Source organism: Somniosus microcephalus, chromosome 22 (assembly GCF_052327205.1).
Source record: "Somniosus microcephalus isolate GS21.2 chromosome 22, FLI_Smic_1.0, whole genome shotgun sequence".
NCBI lineage: Eukaryota > Metazoa > Chordata > Chondrichthyes > Squaliformes > Somniosidae > Somniosus > Somniosus microcephalus.
Window position 1 is genome coordinate 56360819 of NC_141008.1, and position 25269 is coordinate 56386087.

Here is a 25269-nt window from a genome sequence, read left to right on the forward strand (position 1 = left end):
AATCAAATTCTATTACATGGGATTCCAGTTATTTTTTTTTGTGTGTCTATTTTGGGCATCACATTCCACGATCCCATCCATTTTTCAATGAAAACTGCAAACCAGTTGTCTTAATCATACAAAAGCCCAACAGTCCCCATGACAACAGTGTGCCTTTCATGCAAATATCTCTCATTTTTCCAGTGTTGCACAAACAATGGATATGCAACACCTTGGCTGTCTGCCACACATGTAGTGCTACTCAAATAAATAAATTAAATTTCTGTGTCACACACACAATAGGGAGGTGTTGTAGAAAATATGAGGTCATATTGTCAATAAGACGTAATTTATATGACACTCAGCAGGGCACGGTGCTTACACCAAAAATCCCTGCGTCTTTTCGGAGTGGGTATAAATAGTTCATCTGTAAGCAGCTGTCCAGAATTTGAACATCTGCATCAAGAACGCTTCAGCAGCAAACATCTCCTTGCACAGAGCTGCTTTGGTAAGTCCACTATGTTTCCTATCTTTTCTTTTTCTTAATTGTAATTTGCACCATTTTCCAGAGACTGCAGAGAGAAAACAAATTCGTCGAGACCAGCTAAAACGGATTTTTATGCAATGCTTGCGAATACAGAACCCAAGACAGCAGCTGCAATTCGGCTATCAACGATAAGATAAAATAATCTAATACAGAATTCCATCCCCCTCACCCACAGAACTAACCCATTTTTGCATTAAAAATATATATATATTTTGAAAAGGGGATGCTATCAAAACAGAACGGATTTGTGCATTAAGCTGGCAGTTTAGTGCAGGATGAATATTTAATTATTACAAGTAACCTTTCTTGATCATTATGACTGTCACAGTACAGTTTTTCGATAATATAATTGTTTCATTAAAAAAACCAGTAACTTATTTTAAAATAATAGAGCAAGCAGTACGTTTCATTAATTACAACACCATCAAAATTAGATCTTTAAAAAAAATCAATAATTTACTAATCAGGAATGTCTTATTGTGGGAGCATCGCAAGAAAAAGCATAATCATAACACGACCATACCAATTTGGCAGAGAGCTTTTGCTGCAACATTGTGTGTTGGTTTATTCATCCCAGAGCATTTCTACATCTAGCTGTTGTATCACAGGCAACAATAATGGAGCATTCAGAAATCTAGGTTCTTAAACAAACCCAAGTGTGAGGCACTCACTAACACCATCCTGGAACTGTGCCACAGGAGTATTAGAATGCAAGGCATGTGCTCGAGATTCTCTTTGCAATTATCTCGTCTGCCAAGGCATTTCATTGAAGGGCCCCATTGGAGTTGAGGTCAGGTACTTCCACAGAGTATGTTGTTTTGTGGGGAAGGGGAGGAAAGGGAGGGTTGTGGGCAGGGGGGGGTGCAATGGTCAGAGGAGAACAGTCAACTTATTGCTTTGGCCAGAGTATGCTTACTTCCTAGTCTGGGTGCAGATGATTTATCCACCTGCTCATCCAGAGAATGCAGCATGGTATGGGGGAACAATAATAATCTATATATATATATATAATAAAATCATCACATTCTTCTCATATAGCAATCTCGAAAAAAATAAATGACAGATGGATTTTTTTTGTTGCAGGGGGGGCAAACAAACTAATCTTCAATGATCTTCCTTGCAGGACAACAATGGGATATTTCAAGTTATCCGGTTGCTTCTTGGCCCTTTTGTCCATCCTACCTTCAACCACAGCCATCTGCCCTTCAGTGTGTTCATGCACACAAAATGACAGGCACGTCGACTGCTCAGGCAGAGACTTAACAGCACTTCCAGACAACATCCAGGGCAACGTAATATCCCTCAACATTTCTCACAACGGCATAAAAAATCTCGACAATAGGCTGACCAATTTCGACAACCTGAGGATCCTCGACATATCCAGCAATCTGCTCATTAAGATCCCGAACCAGTTGCCGCTGGCGCTGTGGGAAGTCTACGCTGCTAATAATAGCATCAAAGTACTTCAGAAGGATGACACGGTCAGCCAGTGGAACCTGAAAATACTGGATGTGTCTAACAACTTGATTGAAAGGGCTGTTCTAATTAACAACACATTGATTAGCCTCAACTTCCTCAATTTCAGTGGAAATAGATTCTGGACAGTCCCAACCAACATGCCCAACAACTTGAAAACTTTAGACTTATCACATAACAACTTGAGAAGTATTCTCCCAGATACTTTTCATCAAAACAAACTCTCAAAATTGTACCTGAACAACAATAGTTTCAGCTTTATTCCAAATGGTACTTTTGATCAACTCACTGGCTTGCAGTTCATTACACTGTACGGAAATCCGTGGGCATGCCACTCTGAACAGAGTATGTTCTATCTGTTGACATGGGTAAAGACGATCATAGCAACTGTGCTTGGATGCCCATGTACTGAAGAAACTATATGTGGTAAGAAAGGAGCCTCCACCTCTGACCCAAGTACTGTTACACTACCAAGTCACACTTCAGCTTTCACACACCATCAGACTGAAATCACAACAATTGTAAGTACCGGACACAAAGAGACTGAAGGAGGTACATTCCACTCTTCAGCTAGTCAAGAAACTGGAACTACACCCTTCTCACAGTTAGTCACCAATACTAGTTTGAATTCACCAGCACCAAGCTCCGACAGCAAACCTGCATCACAAGTAACCACCCAGAATATTACCATTCAAACAATGGCTAGCACTGAAAGGCCATGGAATACGACCAGTGTTACTGCTAATACGTCAGGTAGGCCTTCATCATCCACAATGTCCACTTCAACTCCTGAATTCACCTCCGACAGCAAACCTGCATCACAAGTAACAACCCAGAATATTAGCATTCAAACAATGGCTAGCACTGAAAGGCCATGGAATACGACCAGTGTTACTGCTAATACATCAGGTAGGCCTCCATCATCCACAATGTCCACTTCAACTCCTGAATTCACCTCCGACAGCACTGTTTCAACCAATTCCACTGCAATGGCCAACAACTCAAATGGAACTGTGAACAGCCAGACTAGTGGATCAATAGCACCACCAACCTTTGAACCAACGTCCACTGCAAGTCACATGCCAACTGCATCCTCAACAGCCTCTAAGCCAAGTAGCGTCAATGCAACTACTTATGCTGCAATAGGTATCTCGAGTACCATCCAGACTGATTCTACCAGCCTGACCACTGGGTCAAAGATCAATGGAACCACCAGTAGTACAAACAGTACGAGCCAAAATGTGACAACAACACAAAACACATTCTCAAAAGCACATGTATGTACAGGGATAACACTCTACCTCATGGTCCTCACCATGCTGGTACCACTGGTTGTTTAGTCATCTCACCAAGGGAAACCACCGTTACTGATAGTAAATCAACAATATCTTCGGTCAATGAATCAGGTATTTTATACATTTTTTTGTTAAAGAATGAAGAACAAAGGCCTTCCCTGATCTCTGGTCGGTGATGTATCAGCCACGGCCGGAAAAGAAGGGAGAAGAATTTTAAAAAGATCACCTTGCGTCCCTCGCTCCCAACAGCAATTCGTTGACTCCTGCTGGAAAGTGTGCACGCCTGAATCTCCGATTTGGACAGGGTCAGGTTCAGATGTGAGCTACCACTGACTCTCGCACCTCTGTAGCTTTTTTTTTAAAGTACATTTGAGGTCAAGGCTCGCACATGAAGAAGAGTCACCATTTGGACAGCCCTGGAGGGCAGAAGGGGCTGGCCCTGCCTGCAGCACAGTATATCAATAGGTCACCACCATCATGAGAAAAGGGGAAAGAAAAAAGACAAACCTCCACTACAAACTGACCCACCAGCAAGTAGCAGAAAGCATCCTTACTACCAAAGGTCAACAAACGAACTGCCTATGCACCCATGTTTTCAATAATTTTATTTTCATTTTCAACACAAATCTCAGTTGTGATGTATAGTCAGAATTCCAAACTTTTCTGTAAAATCAAACTCATGGGAATAGTTTAATAATTTTGCTACTAAACAATTTCTGCATTACCTGAAATGTCTAATTGGATTCTCTTTGTAATGTGCAACTTTTGGTATTTTTTTTTCTGGTGTGGGTGGATGCATGCAACTGCTAAATTATTTTGTAAATACAGTACAAATTAATTGCAATGTAATACAATTAAATCTCAAATAAAATGTTGAATCTTGCAAGGCCCATTGAAAAAGCCATTAAAACATATTTATTTAAACCAACCTATCTACAGGCTCCAATGGAAGTTAGTTTGGTCCAAGTTGTCAAATAGTTAAGTAAAGGCTTTTTCGAAAGACACACAATATTGCCAAGTTAAAAGTTTCCACAGTCACCTACAACATCAGCAAGTCCTTCGACAGGTGTACCCTAAAGTACAGCAAACCCACTCCATTGCACTCGTGAATGCTGGACAAGAAGACTGGAGCAATCCCGATTATTGGCAATATTGAAACTTCTCACTTTGCATTCCAATGTGCAAATAAGACCTTAAAAAGTGAGAAAAAAGTTTTGTGGGCTTGAGATGCATTATAAAGAGCTGAAAAGACGCGCATTTCTACAGCGCCTTTCACGACCACCTGACGCCCCAAAGTGCTTTACAGCTAGTGTAATGTAGGAAACGCGGCAGCCAATTTGCGCACAGCAAGCTCCCATGAACAGCAATGTGATAATGACCAGATAATCTGTTTTAGTGATGTTGATTGAGGGATAAATATTGGCCAGGACACCTGGGAGAACTCCCCTGCTCTTCTGCGACATAGTGCCCGTGGGATCTTGTACCCCCATCTCAGAGAGCAGACGGGGGCCTTGGTTTAACGTCTCATCCGAAAAATGGCACCTCCGACAGTGCAGCACTCCCTCTGGAGTGTCAGCCTAGATTTTTGTGCTCAAGTCTCTGGAGTGGGCTTTGAACCCACAACCTTCTGACTCAGAGGCGAGGGTGCTGCCCACTGAGCCACTACTGACACTCTATAAAAAGGATGGCAGTTGGAAAAATAAAACTTTGAAAAGCTCCCTCAAGTTCAGATCAACATGAGTTGATAGGAGTGACTCAGCAGCCACAATCAGTCCCGGCTTCTGAACCAGTATCCTCTTAAGGCAATACGAGTACAGACAATACAGTTGCCACTGTACCCCATTTGACTAGATATTACGTATTAAATCCTGCTATTTTCAGATTTTGCCCTGGAGAAATATTTGCTCCACTGAAATCATAGAAATTTACAGCACAGAAGGAGGCCATTCGGCCCATCGTGTCTGTGCCGGCCGAAAAAGGATGATCCAACCTAATCCCAATTTCCAGCTCTTGGTCTGTAGCCTTGTAGGTTACAACACTTCAAGTAGCATATCCAAGTACTTTTTAAATGCGGTGAGGGTTTCTGCCTCTACCACCCTTTCAGGCAGTGAGTTCCAGACCCCCGCCACCCTCTGGGTGAAAGAAGTTCTTAATTCCCCTCTAATCCTTCTATCAGTTACTTTAAATCTATACCCCCTGGTTATTGACCACTCTGCTAAAAGAACTAGGTCCTTTCTATCCACTCCAGCTCAGCCCCTCAATTTTGTCTCCCCTCAGCCTCCTCTGTTCCAAAGAAAATAACCCCAGCCTATCCAATCTTTCCTCATAGCTAAAATTCTCCAGTCCTGGCAACATCCTGGTAAATCTCCTCTGTACCCTCTCTAGTGCAATCACATCTTTCCGGTAATGTGACCAGCACTGTGCACAGTATTCTAGCTGTGGCCTAACTAGCGTTTTATACAGTTCAAGCATAACCTCCCTGCTCTTGTATTCTATGCCTCGGCCAATAAAGGCAAGTATCCCGTATCCCTTCTTAACCACCTTATCTACCGGTCCTGCTCCCTTTTCCTGGGACTAGGGACAGGGTCACTGGCAAGGCTTGGAAGCTAAGCAGAGCCAGGCCTGGTTAGTACCTGGAGGGGTGACCATCAGAGAAGACCAGGTGCAGAAGGTCACAGAAGGAGCCCCGGGAGGGGCGGCTGGTGAGCAGGCCCGGGCGTTGGGCTGAAGATTGTCGGACAGGAGGAATGGTGGAAATGGAATGGCGGCGCGCACAGACGCAGCGGCTTTGCTTCTCCCAGGACGGTGCTATTTACGTTTAATGTTAATGTTATTTGTACTGGACTCATGGGAGCTTGCAAGGTCACATTTCGTTGTTCATGTACTTGTGCATTGTACAATGACAATAAAGTTGAATTATTAAAGTTGAATTATTCAGGGATCTGTGGACACGCACTCCAAGGTCCCTCTGTTTATCTGCACTTCAGTATCCTGCCATTTATTGTCTATTACCTTGCCTTGTTAGCCCTCCCCAAATGCATTACCTCACACTTCTCTGGATTGAATTCCATTTGCCACTTTTCTGCCCACCTGACGAGTACATTATTTATTTGCACACGGTGTAAAACAAAGTTTTCAACCAATCCTATGGTCATCCTGCCCAATCTCTCCCTTCCTGGACTAGCATCCACTTCAGATATTCTCATCTGCGAAACAGCTCGACTCTTTCCCTGCCTCCCCCACCCCCCCCCCCCAAATATCTTAAAAGAGACAATATAAATAGAAGTTGTCGTGTTGCCCCTCATTTCTCGCATTAAAATTCCAGCAACTCACTTGTTAATTGAGTGCAGTCTCTACTGTACGAGACTTCAAGACACAATGTCCTCACCTGGTAAGCAACACCGTCGACAACCCTGTGATTTTAAAATAAAGGAGACCATCCTTGCATTTCTGGCTGTTTTTCATCATCACAGCTCAAATACGCCAGTGATTCAGGAAGCAAGGATAGTAATGAGACAGAACTCGCTTTCAATGCAGATTAACCCATTTAATATACCCTCCAGTGAAGTTCCAGTACAGAAAAAAGGGTTTGGAAACTGAATGAAAGGGAGATTCTTCCAGGAATTGATTCACATCAAAAAGGTAAAAATTCCAACCCGTAATCCATTTTTAAAACCTTTTAACTTATGTTTGATAACATAAGAAAACACAATTGAGTAGAAGCCAGTTTGGATTCCAGAGACCAAGCACAGCCGGTTCCACCATGGATTCTTACTCCACCCATTTAATATCCTGAGGGAAATGTATACATTAAAATATGCAGTCCATACCAAGTGTAAATATTCTGTGAACACTGAAAGTATTTAGTAACTGATTTTGCAAAGTCCTGGCTGAATTACTACACACAGTTCAAGAACCCCTTGCATGGCTCCTTTCCAGCAGTTTTCCTCTTCGGAATGGGAAATCGGTCCGAGTTTGGGGGCAACTATGAGAATCTCAAAAATAAAAAACCCCTGTCTGAGCGGTGAATCTTAATGCTGCAATACTGCTTTCTACCACGAGAGTGCGCTTCACTAACCATGGCTCACTGAGGGTCTCCTGTGGCAGTAAAGCTGTACTACAGAACACTCTGCGCATCCCCTGTTGGAATAATTTCCTATTACAACTGCACTGATCAGAGGATGAGTGCGGATGGAGAAAGCTCTTTGGACCATTTGCTCCAAAATATGAGCCTTACTGTCTTTCCATTACAGCATCGAGCTGTGGCTTAACCAAGTCCAGTGTCCTATCCTCAATCCCCCTCTCTGGCAACCCATCCCAGATGTTGCTAATGCCGCGTCCTAAACTTGCCTTTCAAAACCTAGTATAAAAGTTTATTTTTGGGTTTACATTCTCTATACTGTTCAACTGTATGTGTGTCTACAAAAACTCTTCCAAGGCATCGATTCTCAATGCTGAAGAGTCCCAGCTTATCAAATCGTATCATAATTCATCCTTCCAACACTGGGCCCAGCCTCAATGCTCTCCCCTGTACTCTCTGTGGGACTGGGGTGATCAAACTGCAGCCCACAAGCCATGTATAGGCCAGAAAGCCTGAGTGAGAGAGTTTCTAGATTGCCACAGCATCAGATGATCGTTTTAATCTGAATTTTTTTTAAATTGCAACTTCCAACTTGGGTTGGCAAGAAGGAGATTTACTGATAAATAAGGAAGATTTCTACAGCGCCTTTCGCAACCACCGGACATGCCAAAGCGCTTTTCAGCCAATGAAGTACTTTTTGAAGTGGAGTCACTGTTGTAATGTAGGAAACGCGGCAGGCAATTTGCACACAGCAAGCTCCCACAAACAGCAATGTGATAATGACCAGAGGATCTGTTTTTTTTTTAGTAATGTTGATTGAGGGACTACAGCAACTCGCCAAAGCTCCTTCAACAGCACCTTCCAAACCCGCCGCCTCTACCACTTAGAAGGACAAGGGCAGCAGACGCATGGGAACATCACCACCTACAAGTTCCCCTCCAAGCCACACACCATCCTGACTTGGACCTGTATCGCCGTTCCTTCACTGTCGCTGGGCCAAAATCCTGGAACTCCCTTCCTAACAGCATTGTGGGTGTACCTACACCATATGGACTGCAGCGGTTCAAGGCGGCGGCTCACCACCATCTTCTCAAGGGCAATTAGGGATGGGCACTAAATGCAGGCCTAGCCAGCCAGCGACACCCACATCCCATCAATGAATAAAAAAATAAAAAAAACATTGACCAGGACACCGGGGATAACTCCCCTGCTCTTTTTCGAAATAGTGCCGCAGGATGTTTTACGTCCACCCGAGAGAGCAGACGGGGCCTCGGTTTAGCGTATCATCCGAGAGGCGGCACCTCAGACAGTGCAGCACTCCCTCAGCACTGCACCAGGAGAGTCAGCCTAGATTTTTGTGCTCAAGTCTCTGGGGTGGGGACTCGAACCCACAACCTTCTGGCTCAGGAGGAGAGTGTGCTGCCCACTGAGCCACGGCTTGTAACTTTAATTACATAAAATTGATTAATCAGTAGTAGGTTAGTGCTTTGTATTCATTCGTGCATGTGTGGCCTACAGGCTTTTCCCAGTAGCTTACAGAGACAGGACGTTTCGACATCCCAGCTAAGTCCTGGGTAGCTCCCTCACATTGGGGCAGCCAGAACCACACGCAGTGAGTGCTGCAGGTGCAGACTGACCAGAGTCCCCCATGTTTCACTCTGCAAAAAAAAAATCAACATTTCAATCCCTGTTTTAAAAGGTGCAACACCCAACTTAAATGAAGGCAACAATTTGGAAACAGACAAGGTGCATGGAGGCACATTTATTGCTAGAGTCAAGTCTATGTGCAAAAAAAGTATAAAAAACTTAAGACCTCAGAAAAACATTTAATAGGTTCTGCTACTCTGCATCGACTGGATTTTGAAGGCTCACAAGTTACTTATTAAATATTTTTAAATTGTAGCAGTTAGCATCACTGGGCAAAGGCACATACTGGTTTTAATTCCAGGGGTGGGGTGGGGAACAAGGGCAGAGTTAGTCCAGGGACCTGAATGTTTACTGAGTGGAAAGAGGTTGAGTTGGAAATGTTTCAGAGAATCCACTGTTGCTGCAATACATCTGGTCTGACACAGGAAACCCTTAATGAGCGGTGCATAGCAAAGCTGACACTCCACTGAGGGAGCGATGTCGTCTTTCAGATGAGACGTTAAACCGAGGCCCGGTCTGCTCTCTCATGTGGATGTAAAAGATCCCATGGCCACTATTTCGAAGAGGAGCAGGGGAGTTCTCCCCGGTGTCCCAGCCAATATTTATCCCTCAATCAACCTCACTAAAAAACAGATTATCTGGTCATCGCACTGTCGTTTGTGGGAGCTTGCTGTGCACAATTTGGCCGCCGCATTTCCTACATTACAACAGTGACTCCACTTCAAAAGTACTTCATTGGCTGTAAAGCGCTTTGGGGCGTCAGGTGGTCATGAAAGGTGCTATATAAATGCAAGTCTGTCTATTCTCTAGTGGTAGAGGGCAGGTATTGCAGCACAAAGATTCACTGCACCCAAAGAAAGGGGTGTCCAAACCCTGAAAAAGCATGTTAAACCCTCAGGCACGGCCTGGCATCTGGTTACAGGGTGCAATGGTGGCGAGCTCGGACAATAATCCAAGCTGGCTTAGTAAAACCAATGCTGCAAAAATCTGGAAACCTACCCCACATAACCACTTTCAAATTAAAGTAAAAAGGAATCAACATGGAATATAGCTCTACAGAATCTGTATCCAAGGGATCTACATATTGTAGAAACACTTGGTTCATGCAGACACTTAAATGGCATATAATGCTGGTTTGAATCTGAATCACTGAACAGAACAAAGGCCAATCCACAGATGATGAAAGGTCCGAGACAGCACACAAACATGCCAGCGCTACCTGAACATTTTTTTTATTGATTGAAATACTGGATTTGAAAAATACTTTCCTACAATACAAGTGACTACACTTCAAAATTACTTCATTGGCTGTAAAGTACTTGGGAACATCCTGAGGTTCTGAAAGGTGCTATATCAAAACAAGGCTTTTTAAAAAAAAAAAAATGTATTGGAAAAGCGCAATGTCCAACAAAATCAGATTTTCTGTTTTGTGCGTTAAAACAAAAAAATGGTGAGAAACTTTCAAATGTTGGTGTTCAGAGAGATTTGGGTGTCCTCGTGCAAGAAACACAAAACTAGCATGCAGGTACAGCAAGCAATAAGGAAGGCAAATGCCATGTTGGCCTTTATTGCAAGGGGGTTGGAGTATAAGAGTAAGGAAGTCTTGCTACAATTGTACAGGGCCTTGGTGAGACCACACCTGGAGTACTGTGCACAGTTTTGGTCTCCTTATCTAAGGAAGGATATACTTGCCTTGGAGACGGTGCAACAAAGGTTCACTAGATTGATTCCTGGGATGAGAGGGCTGTCCTATGATGAGAGATTGTGTAGAATGGGCCTATACTCTCTGGAGTTTAGAAGAATGAGAGGTGATCTCATTGAAACATACAAGATTCTGAGGGGGATTGACAGGGTAGGTGCTGAGAGGTTGTTTCCCCCTGGCTGGAGAGTCTAGAACTAGGGGGCGTAGTCTCAAGATAAGGGGTCGGCCATTTAAGACCGAGATGAGGAGGAATTTCTTCACGGAGGGTTGTGAATCTTTGGAATTCTCTACTGCAGAGGGCTGTGAATGCTGAGTCTTTGAGTATATTCAAGGCTGAGATCGATAGATGTTTGGACTCTCAGGGAATCAAGGGATATGGGGATCGGGCGGGAAAGTGGAGTTGAGGTTGATGATCATCCACGGTCTCCATTGAATGGCGGAGCAGGCTCGAGGGGCCGTATGGTCGACTCCTGCTCCTATTTATGTTCTTAAAAGACACAAATTTCTTCAAAAACCAGAACGCCTATAAATCGATGTTGGTGTGAGGTGATCTCACCTGTACGCAATTACCTCCTGATGCGCCATCAATTACTCAAAAGACTGAGGTTAAGCGAGTAACAACCAGGCTTTTATTAACTAAAGAACGAAGGTCTTGTCTCGAGTGGTCGACCCGTCCAGAATACTAAGGGACTGGGAGGTAGTCACTTATATACCTGGAATAGTGGGAGGAGTCAGCCGAGGCATGTCCAGACCTGTACCTAGTGGAATACACATACAGACAGAGACAGGTATGACAGTGGTTTACCACACCTCCCATGGTGACAAATCCAATCTCTCCCGTGCAGCGTGATGGGAGAAGTACCAGGTGCATGCCCAAAACTCATCAAGACTGCAATCTTAAGATGAAGACCATTCACATCCTGGGTTGCACAGTAGACAAACACAATATTGCCGCCGCTTGATACAGATGCAAATACGTGAGCGCACAGTATAAATACCTATGCGCCCTTTAAGCGCACACTACAGAAAATCCTGTGTGCAGCAGTACAGAGCTCTGAGCAACCACACCACGGCTAGTGACTTGGGAGACTATAAGGAATCAATTAGCATGTTCCATACAGTCATACCCATGACAACCACAGAACCAATTTGGGTTTATTTTGGCTTTGAAAAGTAGTTGCATCATCCAACGTCACTGTGTGCTGCATCACTTTAATGCCTCCCACTCGTTCATTTTTAAACACTTCAAAAAGGGGTTATATTGAGAAATGATACTCATCCGATGGGATAATTTGACTGAGTCACAACTGCATTGTGCCGTCAGGCCCACTGGATAAGCACAACTAAAAAAAAAATACCACGGATGCTGGAAATCTGAAAACAAAAAAAGCAGACAGGGCCGGAAACACTCAGCTGGTCAGACAGCATTCGTGGAAAAATAGCAGTCAACGCTTGACATAAGAAAACTACGAGGCACTTGGTCTAAGCGTTAAACAAAGCTTTAATCAACTGTTTTACAACATGGAGGTCCAGTTGTGTCCTTCACTAGTTCCTGTTAAGAATGTCCTGCGCAAGCTGGGCCCGTGCCCGAGTATTTATACTCTCCCTGGACAGCGCCACCCGTAGGCCGCTCAGTATTATTTCATAAGTCTGTCTTTCATGAATGACTGATTCATGTCAAAGCTTGAAGCCCTTCTCAAGACTGGGAGATATTACCAATGAGCAGCATTTAAAAAGGAAAACAAGGGAAGGGGGTGGGGGGGGGGGGGGGGGGGAGGTAAAATACCACAGACACACAGAAAAAGGAAGTGTTTGGGTGGAGGTGATTGAATGGCAGGCTAGTGGGAGGCAAAAGGTGGGCCAACGAGACAAACCAAAAGAATTAAAGGACAGATGAGAGACAGTGTGCGAACAGCTAAAGGGGGACAGGTAGAAAGGGAAGGATGAAAACCCGGCACGGTGGAGCAGACTCCAGTGGCCAGAGAACCCACTGGATAAGCATGGCATCCAGTGGGTTATCAATGTGCACCGAAAGGGCCAGCTCTGCTCTAATGTACAGAATAGCTATTCCACTAGCTCGAGTCGTTGATAAGACCTTGAAGCAGTAACAAGAACCGTCCAATCACTCGCTATGCTGGCCCAGTTAAGGACCATGTGCTGAATTCCCAAACACAGACCATTTTCCGCGCAGCTCCCTCAACCTAAAAAACAAATCTGTGCCCTCCTATTTTTGAACACATCCGACTCCACAGTCACAGCACTTGTAACAAGAAGCAAGATTTTTTTTAACGTGGCTCCTGACATTCACAGGTAATTAAAGAACTGCTCTCCTGGAATGCACTCCTGCTTACCAGATACATTTCACGTGGTTCCTAAAGAAACCACCTATGTAGGGGCATCTGCTGTGTAATTATGTTTTAATAGGGTGTACCAGAGTAAGAGCCCGAGAGATCCAAAGGTCAACAACTGGTTAGCAGGGCAATACATTGCCATCCATTACATAGCTTATGAAACAAAAAACTACATCGATCTAGCAACAGGAACACATGTAGGAACAATGTGACGGCTGCCACTGTACGATACCATGTACAGTAAAAAGGTAAATACAACACACGAGTGGGAAATTTGAAACTGAGCTGACCAAAGGTGTGAACTATATTAGAAATAATTAAAATCAGAAAACACTGCAAATACACAGGCCAGTCGATCTCCAAAGAGCAAAGAGGTTTTAAAGGGTTTGGGTCAAAATGCTTTGTCGGAACTGAAAACCTTCTCCCCCAAACATTAACTTACAGCTAAGGTTACTGTGCACTTTCATCTGCAAATTTCTTTTTAGCCTCCATTTTAATTTTTAGACTGCACTGAAATGTTCAGATTTCTGCAGTGCACAGGACGCCCGGGTCTTTGTCTATTGAAGTCTAGTCCTCCTCAGTTGCAACCGCGGCAGTACACAGTCAAACTCACCAGAGGGTGCCAGAATTCAGAAAACGGAAAGCAAAAACTTTAGGAGTGCAGTGAGGACGTTCAATCCAAGCAGGTATAGAAGAGGTTGCAGTAGCTGAGCGTACAGTTAGAGCTTTCAGCACTGCAGAACCTCCAAAAACAAATAGGTAGGTTTTTACATTTGGTTACCAACTTTGTGTCTGTGTAATGTTAGTTTTTAAAAACAAAAATGTTTTTTGAGGTTAGTTTTGTTCCAGTTTCACGAGTTACATCGTGCCCAAAGTCACCGAAATTTCATACAATAGCAAAATACCGCAGATGCTGGACATCTGAAATAACAGAAAATGCTGGAAGCACTCAGCAGGCCAAGCAGCATCCGTGGAGAGAGAAACAGAGTTAACGTTTCAGGTCTGGGACCCTTCATCCGAACTGGAAAAGGCTGGAGATGTAACAGATATTAAGCAGGAGGCAGGAAAGATTAAATGTCGCAAATGGGGATGGCAAAAATCATACAGCCTGAAAAATGGGGGCAGGGGTTGTAGCCTGAAATTGTTGAACTCAATGTTGAGTCCAGAAGGCTGTAAAGTGCCGAATCGAAAGATGAGGTGCTGCGCCTCGAGCTTACGCTGAGCTCCATTGGAACAGTGCAAGAGGCCGAGGACAGAGAGATCAGAGTGGGAGTGAAGTGGAGAATTAAAGTGACAGGCGACCGGAAGCTCGGGGTCACCCTTACAGACTGAACGGAGATGTTCCGCAGAGCAGTCGCCCAATCTGCGTTTGGTCTCCCCAATGTAGAGGAGACCGCATCGTGAGCAGCGAATACAGTATATTAAATTGCAAGAAGTACAAGTAAATCGCTGTTTCACCTGGAAGGGGTGTTTGGGGCCCTGGACAGTGGGAAGGGAGGAGGTAAAAGGGCAGGTGTTGCATCTCCTGCGCTTGCACGGGAAGGTGCCGGGTGAAGGGGAAGGGCTGTTGGGGGTGATTGAGGAGTGGACCAGGGTGTCGCGGAGGGAGCGGTCCCTTCGGAATGCTGAAAGGGGAGGCGAGGGGAAGATGCGTTTGGTGATGGGATCACGTTGGAGGAGGATGAACCGTTGAATGTGGAGGCTGGTGGGGTGAAAGGTGAGGACAAGGGGAACCCTATCGTGGTTCTGGGAGGAAGGGGAAAGGGTGAGAGCAGAAGTGCGGGAAATGAAATGGAGTGTGTCCAGCATTTTGTGTTATTTCACCGAAATTTCACTTGGGCCATTCTGTACTTCCTTCTCAGAGCACATGTAGAGCAGGATGGCGATTTAAATTCTGAAGGTTTATACAGCTGCTTAAGGAGAGGTTAGCGAGTTCACAGGGAAAACTGATCAGTTATTCTCGTCAATAAACTAATTACAAAGGTCTTCGCATTGCAGATTTAAAAAAAAATTTAAGTGTTTGCAATGAGTTTGATTTAACCGATCGGATTTGTAAGCGGTTATTTAAGAAAGTGGTGATTGTAGGACTTGGAAATTTAAATCATATTTCTGCTTGACTGTACAAAATAGCCAGAGTGAAACTTCAATGGGCAGCACTTTGCCCAGTAGTTTCCAGAGCAGCAATGGTGGAAGCCTCACAGCTGGCAGCCCACCTGCCAGGCAACAAGTGTCATGCCCAGTGTTACAATGTGGGGCATTTACTGGAACCATGTTCTCTCTCTCAATAGTTTCATGATGGTTCCTGTAAGTGCACCTCATCTCCAGCAATATAGAAAGCTGCACATTCTCCTGTGATCTGCCCTTGCAGAGTTGCTGAACCCAAGCATTAGCAAATTGCTCTACTTTCAGCCATCTGATTATCAGATTAAAGTGTAGCCTCACGACAGACACACTACCGCCCTCACTTTTGACGAGCAGATATTAAACAATCATTTTACAGATTCCAAAAATTTCTTAATATACACAAGTATCATTTCCCTCAAATGGAGTTAAAATTGAGCGAGTGGTCTGATTCAAATTGAAGCTGTACAGTTTATTCACAATTTGGGGTGACTATGTTTAAATGGTAAACTGCCAAGGGGGTTGGAAGCTCTTAAACTAAATTATCCACTTAAAAAATGTGAACAAGGAAACATTGTTCGAGAGCAATTATATTTTTCATTTTTATAACCAAAATCCGTGCAAGGTTGTCAAGAAATCATTATCCAATGCGAAACCAGAATTGCAATTTGTAGAGTGACTTTAAATCTGGCTTTTATATTTAAAAAACATTACCTGTATTGCATTTACAACGTAAAATGGCTGCCTCTACCTGGATATCATTTATGTTGGTGCTGTTGTCGGTTACTCTTGGAACTTACCGAAACAGTACAGAGTCCATGGAACGCTACAATTTGACAAACATTTAAAAGCAGCCTGGCCACTACACCAGAGGGGACGAGCCCCACGGCCACCAACGCAAGCTACAATACAGCCAGTGTTCACCCCAGCAACAAGTCATTGGCTGCCCCTCTCGCACCTTCAGCCGTTACACTTGCAACATGCACTGGGTTTGCAATGCTCGGCGGGGCAGTGAAGCTCCTCCCTTGAAAATAAGCCCCTTCTGTACTCTTTGTAAACACTAACCAGCTGGTGAGGACCAGAAACAAAACCCGTCGAAATGATGCAGCAACATTTCAGCATGAAGCTAGAAGAGAACAAATCCTGCCTATACATCACTTCAAATGCATCTGTAGTTTTAAGGCAGCAGTCATTAACTCAATGATTATTGCAGGTCAACTGTAAACATGTTGAAATACCCGCATGTATAGATTTGTTGCTGCGGATTCCATTTTTTAAATATGCAGCATTTCACTCAAATGTTTAAATTGTTCAAGTTGAACTATGCCTTTCAATTCCAATAAAATGGTTAAAAAATTGTTCAAGGTGTCCATCAAGATTTGTTTTTACTTTGTGAGCAAATTTTCTGGGGTGGGGGGGGTTTAGTAATTCTGGATCATTTTCCTGCTCTTGGACGCATGAGCATCAAGCAGTTTCACTTTGGATGCTGGATAAAGCAACAATTTCAATTAATTGTAACCCAAATTGCGAAATACCACCCCCTACTGCGCCAGTTCGGTATCATCGCCTTCATTAAGGATGGGTAATGACCTCAATAGATTGCAAGCTCGATGTTGATTACGGACAGATCTATGCAATGGATTCACACCAGTTAGACATTTTGTGAGCAGTCTCGACCTCTCATTTCACTTCGGACACTGACTGGAGATGTAAACAGGTCTGGACTGGAAAGATGACGTGTTAATCTACACCACACCCAGCCCCGAACTGGAATATCCTTTTAAAACAGTGAAATAGCTCAGCTGGTAAAGAACGGCATGTAGCTGAGCTATAAACACCAAAAGGTCACTGGTTAGCTTGTTGGTCTGCGCTGGATTGGTTGACTTCAGTCAGGGGGGTGGCATTGTGGGTGCTGCAATTTGCCTCAGTACCCAGGGCCAAAGTAAGGAACATCAGTTCGGGTCCCCGTCATGGTTTGGGATTTTTTTTGTCCACTTGACCACAGGGAAGGACCGGGACAGGACACGTGTGCTGCGCCAAGGCTGGTCGGAAAAGGGTTAGCTTCTCAGAACAGCCCCACGCTAGATTGTGGATCCATAGGCAGACGATGGGCAATTGAAAAGGCGCGATGAGAAGTTGTGTTGTACAGAGATCAAACAATGGCCAGTACGTCAATGTCCGATAAGATTTGTTTGCATTTTGCGCGCCCCCCCCACAAAAAACAGTAAAATCACACCGCCGGGAGGGATATGAAAGATTTAATTCAAGCAGCGTTTTAACATGATAATTACTTTCGTCTTTTACTAACATTTGCTAACTATTTAACCAACATGCGCGATCAAACTTCCAAGCAACAAAGGCTGTGCGACGAGCAGCTCCCATTGTGTGAAGAGCGGACACCAGCACCATCTTATCTACCACAATCAGCAAAACTGCTCAATGATCACTTTAGGTGACAAAATCGTGACCGAGTGCTTCTTTGAAAAAAAATACTGCTGGACTTTTATATAAAAAATTTTCTTGCCACTGTGTCAATCCACCTTATCTCCAGGCTACACCAGTGGTGTTACTACTAGCGGTGTTTGGAGGGGGTGATTGATGAGGACCCAAACATATCGTCACTTGCCAATCCTCCAGGAAGGGCCCAGCGCCTCCAGGAATGGAAGATTAATCTCCTGGACATTGATGCGAGCAACCCAGGAGAAAAAAAAAAAAAAATCATAGGGGCATTAAAAAATGCTTTGAACATTTTCATTTATTAGTTATAAAAAAATATTGAAAATAGGGGAAAAAGGCTATTTGATTGGGCAGGGCAGTTGGAGGGTGGGAGGTCACGTGATGGAACCTCCAGGAATACGTTCAAGCAAAGTTGGTAACCATAAACACATCCCACAGCAGCTCATTCATTGCAACAAGAGCTGCAACCGAGAGCAAACTAAAATGAATCCTACCTTCTAGCTATGTAGTAGAACACGGGATTCCCCGTTTTCGATGTTCCGGCCTGGTAAAAGATGTTGAGTGTTTTTAAAGCCTTGAACTCCTCCTTTTCATGCACCTGATGCCTGGAAAGAAAATGTTTCAATATAACTAGTGTGCTCAAAGTGTCTGTGCCGCAAGCATCCAGCACCCAAGAATGAACGATGTACTTTTGTTTGCCATCATGATTCTAATTCCTCAACCAAGATAGTAGGCAAGATCCTGCTGCAGCCTACTGCCCAAGTCACTCTATAACCTGACAGTGAAGTCATTGCCGAAAAGCTTCACGGATCAATGCACCATCCAGTGCTGGTACTACGCCATGGAGACCAGGAAGGTGCCGAGCCAGAAAATCTCAACTGGAGCCACAGTGGAGCAATATAAGTGGCTACAGAGCCCCTGGGCTTGGGCGGGGGGGTAAAAGGTGGAGAGATTGAGAAAATCAGCCAGGGTTCCCACTCCTGACCACTTGTGTGGACGCTTGTTGAGTAAAGGGATTAGGCTGCGCTGTGATGACATGACGGCCGCGCAGTAATGGGATAGGTCCCGCGCCAGCCGCTCACCGGCTTTTACGTTGTAAATGCCGCGCATGCGCAGAAACACAGAGGAACCGCACATTAAAAGAAACAGGCTGCGCAGAACAAAGCGCAGCTCACAGGGAACATTGATCACGACTCTCGTACAAAGCCACAGGCACTTGAGTGAAGTACTGGTGGGTTGCAGACACTTGTGGAACCAGAGTTCAAGCATCAGTCAATGCCATCAGAAAATGGAATCGGAAGATGAAAGAAACCGAGAGACACAGGCAATGTAAGTGTTAGTTGAGAGCGTTTGTGGATGCAGTCAGACTCAAATTCCAGCGTGCCTATTCTGTAAAGAAAACTGATACAAATGAGAAAATCTGATCATGCTCGAAGAGCCAGTTTTAAAAGTATTCTTTAAGTTAATCAGTATTTCCAATTGCAGACAAATGTTTGGTGCGACTCAAAACTGTTCAGTTAGAAAGCTTCATGCTTCCAGTGTTTCCGAAAAATACGTACATGGCTGCTTACCTAGTCATGAATTCCTCAAACTTGGAGCTGGTGAGGTTGAGGCTGGACCAGTGAGTGTCAGCTACAGGCTTGTGCTCGGGAGGCCCCAGGTAGGCTAACAAGGTAGCCATCTTGTCAAACGGTCTTCTGCCTACAGCTTTGTGGTCCCTGAGATCATCAGATGATACAAGCAATTCTTTGATAAGTTTACAGTAAAAAAAAAGTGCAAAATTGGAATGCAATTTAATATTAAGGATTCATGGATTAGAAACTGCTCCTGCAATACAGTGTCTTACCAATATGGCGATGCACTGCCCATCATGAACAATGAACACTAAGGGGTGTACATTATGTCATTAAGTTAAGCAGCACCTCGATTTCAAAATTCTCATTCTTGTTTTCAAATCCCTCCATGGCCTCGCCCCTTCCCATCTCCAATCTCCTTCAGCCCCACAACCACACCCACCCCGCCCGAGATATCTGCGCTCTTCTAATTCTGCCTTCTTGAGCATCCCTGATTATAAATCGCTCAATCTTTGGTGGTCGTGCCTTCTGTTGCCCGGGCCCTAAGCTCTGGAATTCCCTCCCTAAACCTCTCTGCCTCTTTCCTCCTTTAAGGTGCTCCTTAAAACTTACCTCTTTGGCCAAGCTTTTGGTCACCTGCCCTGATTTATCCTTATGTTGATTGGTGTCAAATTTGTTGTCTTAAAATACTCCTGTGCTGTGCCTTGGGACATTTTACTATGTTACAGGTGCTATATAAATACAAGTTGTTGTTGTTGTAAAACATATTTCAATGGCAATATGCTTCAGGGTAAAGTCACAAGATTGTTAATTTTGCCATTAATTACAATCTATTATTTAATACAGTGAAAATTTTACATCAACGCACATTTCCTAACAATTTTTTCAATTAGATGTTCCAATGCCCACATGCAATGTTCCCCCCTAATTTTTTTTTTTGGTCGAGTTTCGCGCATTAACATTGAAAAGGCCGGTCCCAGGCTGCGTGGGACCGGCGGAGAGCTGCACGGATAGGGAACACTGCCCACATATATACAGTATTTGCAAACGTAAACTCATTATGTTGTAATTACACCCTTTCTCCAGCAGCACCCCACTACGTGGAGAGTTTAATTACAGCGTGACGAATTTAGATAGGCAATTATAAATGTGGGCATAGGTATTGATTCTAGAAATACATAAAAATCAGGACTTTAAAATGGGGTCTGAGTAACGTCTGCATGCGCTGGTCCAATTATCCACCGACCTCTAACCCCGCTTCACTTGGCTGTGCAATGCCACGTGAGATTGTCTCGTCTTTCAAAAATAGCAAAATGCAAAAAAAAACACGGTTGAAATTAAACCATCAACGTTCAGAATTTTCCTATTAAATTTGACTCAGCACTCAAAAAAAAGTTCACTGAATGCAAATGTTAGCAAAATGAAAAAATAGTCTCGCACATACCGGTTACTGGAGAGGTACTGCCCGATTTTCTCCTGATTGTTCCACAGTAACCTGTGCAAAGCGAGAACATTCCCATCACTGATGAACGAAAGGCTGTGATTGACTGTGTCACTGGCTGGGCAGTCAGACGCTATGTCCAGAAAAAACCTTCCGGAGTGGTGGGGATGAAGAGACACGGAGTTGTGGGGGGGGGGGGGGGGGGGGTAGAAAAGAGAAGAGAGAAAGAAGAAAATAAAAAACCTCATATTTCGAAAAAATGATTACGCTAACACATACCCAAATGGGAAGACCAACAGATAAATCGCATGCGCAACGAGATCCCAATCTCAGTTTTGACAGTTGGGAGAGAAGATAGACGTCATACAGCACAAAAACAGCACATCAAGTTTGTACCAAAGTTTTCCCTCACATGAGCCCTCCAAGTCTAACACCAATCTTGTGTTTGCTCGCGCTCACCCTTGATATTGCTCTTTCCAATGGCGACAGCAGGGCTGGAGATGGTAACAGTGGAATGACATCCACTTTGCCCAATAATCTCTCTGGAATTCCCTTCTATAAGTAAGTTCACAACTCCAGTTCATGATCTTTCTCTGGAGCTCTTGTCAAATTCCAAATTAACTTCAGGACTGTGAGGTGGGTTGCCAAAGTTTCTGATTTCTTTCATTCTCTTACAGCCCGATGTACGGGGCTGCTCTAAAGTAACCCGTAGGTTTGCTGTTCTTGCTTTTTACACGTTACATGTGGAGTAATAAATTCTAAAATTGTTGCCTAATAAAGTAAATTAACTGAAACTTCCAGTTTCACTTAATCATCTTACTTCTGCAAATAGCTACATTTAAATTCAAGAAACAATATACACAGCGCTAGTAATTGAAATATAATCAAATAGCTCTTGAAGCTTATTTCTTAATATATTATACCGATTTGGAAATAAATATTCAGTCATAGTAGCAAGAAACAAACAAGAAACAGTTTCCATTTCCCACTTACAAAGTGTCAGAGTATTTATCGCGCAGAAATGGACAATTCAGCCCAACAGCTCCATGCTGGCGTTTATGCTGCACGTGCACCCCCTCCCACTAGCGTTCCCTGTAAGGGCTGTGCACTGCTCCAGGGAACCTGCGCAATCAGCATTTCAATGTAAAAACTGCGCATGTGCGGAATTTTGAATGGCCCACACAGCCCCCAAAAGGGGCAGTGCAGCACCAAAAAAATCACAGGGAACATAGCCTCCCACCCCTCTTCACCTAATCCCATCAACATATCCTGCTAGTCCTTTCTCCCTCATGTGTTTATCTAGCTTCCCATTGAATGCATCGAAGCTATTCGCCTCAACTACTCCCTGTGGTACTGAGTTCCACATTCCAACCACTCTCTGGGTAAAGAAGTTTCTCCTGAATTCCCTATTGAATATATTAGTGACTATCTTGTATTTATGGCCCCCGTTTCTGGTCTCGTCTGCAAGTGGAAACGCTTTCCCTACAAAATTCACCCTCACCCAGGTGCCCAGTGCTCTTTCTTGTAAGATCAATAGCTAGGGAACACAACAGAGCAGCATTTGAAAGCTTATTCCCAGTATGAAATGAAGAGCTGTTCCTAAAAGGAGCCATGGGGTGCCACAGTGAAAAGCAGCAGGGCTCTGAACACCAGACAGGCGGCCCCACGACACAGGGGCGAGGACTCCCTGTGCAGAAAATAGGCTGGAGGGAGAAATACTAAGCTGCTACAGAACTGCAGCTGAATAGTTGAGATTTTTAAAAGTAACTAAAAAAAATATCTAAGACATTCCTGAAAACAAAACTATTAAAGCTACAAGTGTGGTGGGCTCGGCCCAAATACGAAATGCTGGAAAAATTAATTCACAGCAACCCTGGACAAAACAGCACTGAATCTTCATTAAGCATTCCTTTTGTTAATAGCATGTGCATTACACCCAAAATGAATCATTTTGCCCAGTTCTACTATGTAGGATCATATTCTCAGCAGAACGAAAACAAATCTTCATGAAAAAAAAAATCGTATTTTCCACTACAAGTAAATTAATCTTTTCAGTAAATTCACAAATTCATTAGTTACCTTCGGGCTGCATCGAAGTTGTTCTTCACAAAATCGTTGAACGGTCTCATATGCTCTTCTTTTGTAAACAGGACATGATTTGCAATACTTTGCAGAATCTGGCAAAAGCAGAATTTGTACACATATCAATGATGTTTGTTTATAAACCAGGAGAACGAGCCACAAACTCATCCCAACTAACCTGAAGTACATGCATCTGGTTACATGCTGGGATGGAGAGAGATAGATTTGGACTGAACTTTTATTTGACTTTAGTGGTAACATCCAGCACTCCCAAAGTTAAGTGTGGTATGGGTACCGTGTGGGTTCCATAAACAGGAAACTTTGGTTTATCCGGAGGTTGTATGTCCGGAAACCTCGATCTACCGGCAGAAATCAGGAGCCGTTTTGTTAGGTTTTTTTTTTTCTCGTGGCTTTGTTTTCAACAGTCGGGCTCTGGAAAGTCTCTCTGAAGCTGTTGCTAAGCTACAGAGATGCTTCCAAGGTACAGGCCGACTGTTTACAAGCTGTTGCTAAGCAACAGTGTTTGTTGTCAGATACGGAGATGAAAACCTCCGTATCCTTCAACATTAAACTTTGTATGTCTGGCAGTTTTGATAGATCGGCAACAGCTCGGTCCAGTCGGTGCCGGATATAACAAAGTTTCCTGTACATTACACCAAAACAATACAAGGTAAACACAAGTCTAGACCAGAACCCTCACATTTCTTTTCACTTAACTTTCTATCATCATTTAGCATCTCAACAGCAATTTGCCATTCTCGCTGATTGATCAGTGTCAAAGCAAGGTGAGCCTCAAGCATATGATAGGTGAAAGGTAGAATCCTTTTACAGTGTTAAATAACTGGGTAAGCCAAGAATGCAACAAGCCTTTGAACACTGATGTTGCATCGCTTGTCAACCACTAAATGCTGCTTACATATCTCATGATTATATTTTAGTCTCATTGTTGCCCTCAGGAGCACTTTGTTCACAAGAGTAAACACCCCTCAACAGGAGGTCACTCCTGTGACAAGTGTCAAAAGTAACTGAATGAATTACAGCCAGGAGTGGAAATAAAGCCACGAACAGAATAACACACAGAGATCCAACTGGCCATTTTTCCCACTGAGTGTTAAGACAGAATAGTTGACCTTGATGAGTGGAAGCCCCGTCACAGCCACACCTGACCCTGAACTCACCCGACGCATTTGTACTTCGAGCAGGGATTTCTGGACACAGGAGTGAGAACTCTGGCCGATTTTTTCCTTCCCTGACCCAGGGCACTGAGACCAATTGTAGCACCCCTATCACTGCCCCAGCCAAGATCGAAGGATTCGACAAAGAACGGGTTGAATTTGGAACCTTCTTGATCCTAATGGGTCCGCTACTCACTGGAAAAATTTGCTCAGCTGTGTGGGGCTCAGAAATATTCCCTTTGTGTGTTAAAACTTTTACCTTGGACATCAACTTTAATCCCCGTTCAATTCTAGGAGGCGGTTTCTTATCAAGGATTCCTGCTTCATAGGGAGACACTATAGCAGGATTGATGAACCTTAAGAACATAGCACTTCCCACTGCACCTATACTGTTCTGGGGAAAGCGCTGGCTGACTACCTGCAGGGAAGAAAAAGCAGAAACAAAAGCAGAATGTTATGTTAACATTACAATTTAAAATTAAATTCAAATGCCATTTTGAAGAACTGTTCAATTACAGTTATGTTCAGTTTGTTGGTCTATACAGGTTATGCTTATAATAGTCAAAATTATATTTATAAAAATACGTGGTTACGAGTGTCACAGATGGTCCCCAGCACCGCCCCCCACGAGAGGATAGTGCGGTGTGGGCGAGTGTGGAGGTGGAGAAAATGCAGACTTTCAACACAACCACACAATTTTTCAAAAAAAACCCTTAGAAGTTTTTTGAATCAATTAAGGGATGAGATCATTCAGTGATAAAATAGCGGGAGCATGGAGCACTTCACTGAAGAGTTATGCCACATCTGTAAACGATCACATTTTTCTCTGTTCGTAATCTAGTCTAACATTAAGTAAAACAGAACAGACGCTGCTCAAGATCACCAGCAGCCAATTTTCTAGCATTGCGACTCGAGAGTTTGGTCAAATTTGAGATTATTTTCTCCTGCAGTCCCAGCAAAAAAAAAGTAGTTCGATGGATTAGAGGTGGGGTTGGAGCAGGATAGAAACAAGAGGGGAAAGCTAAAAAGGTGTGTGGGTGAAGGCAGATGTTTTGCTTTAAAGTTGGAAAATAACCAAGAATAGAAGAAAAATGCTCATTATCTTCAACCCACAGACCACCCAAAATTTTAGGATTTAGCACAGCCGCTCCAGAAGATAAGCATTTAGATCAGTTCTCCAGTTTAGTACCAAGGTGTTTGAGCCACATGCCTTGTGATTGACATCTAGGGTGAATCCAGACATCAGCCTCCTGAATCATCCACACCACTGGAAACATTCCCAACAGTTGTGTTGAGACCTGAAATGCGAAATCTTGAGCTACATTAAAAGTAAACTCCCTC

General features: G+C 43.7%; 2 protein-coding genes across 9 annotated transcripts in view; one reads left to right on the forward strand and one right to left on the reverse strand.

Moving 5' to 3' along the window:
- nf1a (neurofibromin 1a) overlaps positions 1-25269 on the reverse strand; it is a 301749-nt gene that overhangs the window by 124405 nt on the left and 152075 nt on the right. For all 8 annotated transcript variants that reach the window (XM_085964799.1, XM_085964798.1, XM_085964806.1 and 5 more), the window contains 5 exons: positions 24188-24346; positions 22751-22848; positions 20675-20821; positions 19228-19374; positions 18151-18261 (listed from right to left, as the gene is read on the reverse strand). In XM_085964799.1, coding sequence (XP_085820925.1) covers positions 18151-18261; positions 19228-19374; positions 20675-20821; positions 22751-22848; positions 24188-24346 — 662 coding nt within the window. The remainder of the gene's footprint in view (positions 1-18150; positions 18262-19227; positions 19375-20674; positions 20822-22750; positions 22849-24187; positions 24347-25269) is intronic.
- Positions 380-4187, forward strand: omg (oligodendrocyte myelin glycoprotein). The gene is made up of 2 exons (XM_085964807.1): positions 380-487; positions 1650-4187. The coding sequence occupies exon 2, from the start codon at positions 1657-1659 to the stop codon at positions 3340-3342; it is 1686 nt and encodes a 561-aa protein (XP_085820933.1). The 5' UTR covers positions 380-487; positions 1650-1656; the 3' UTR covers positions 3343-4187.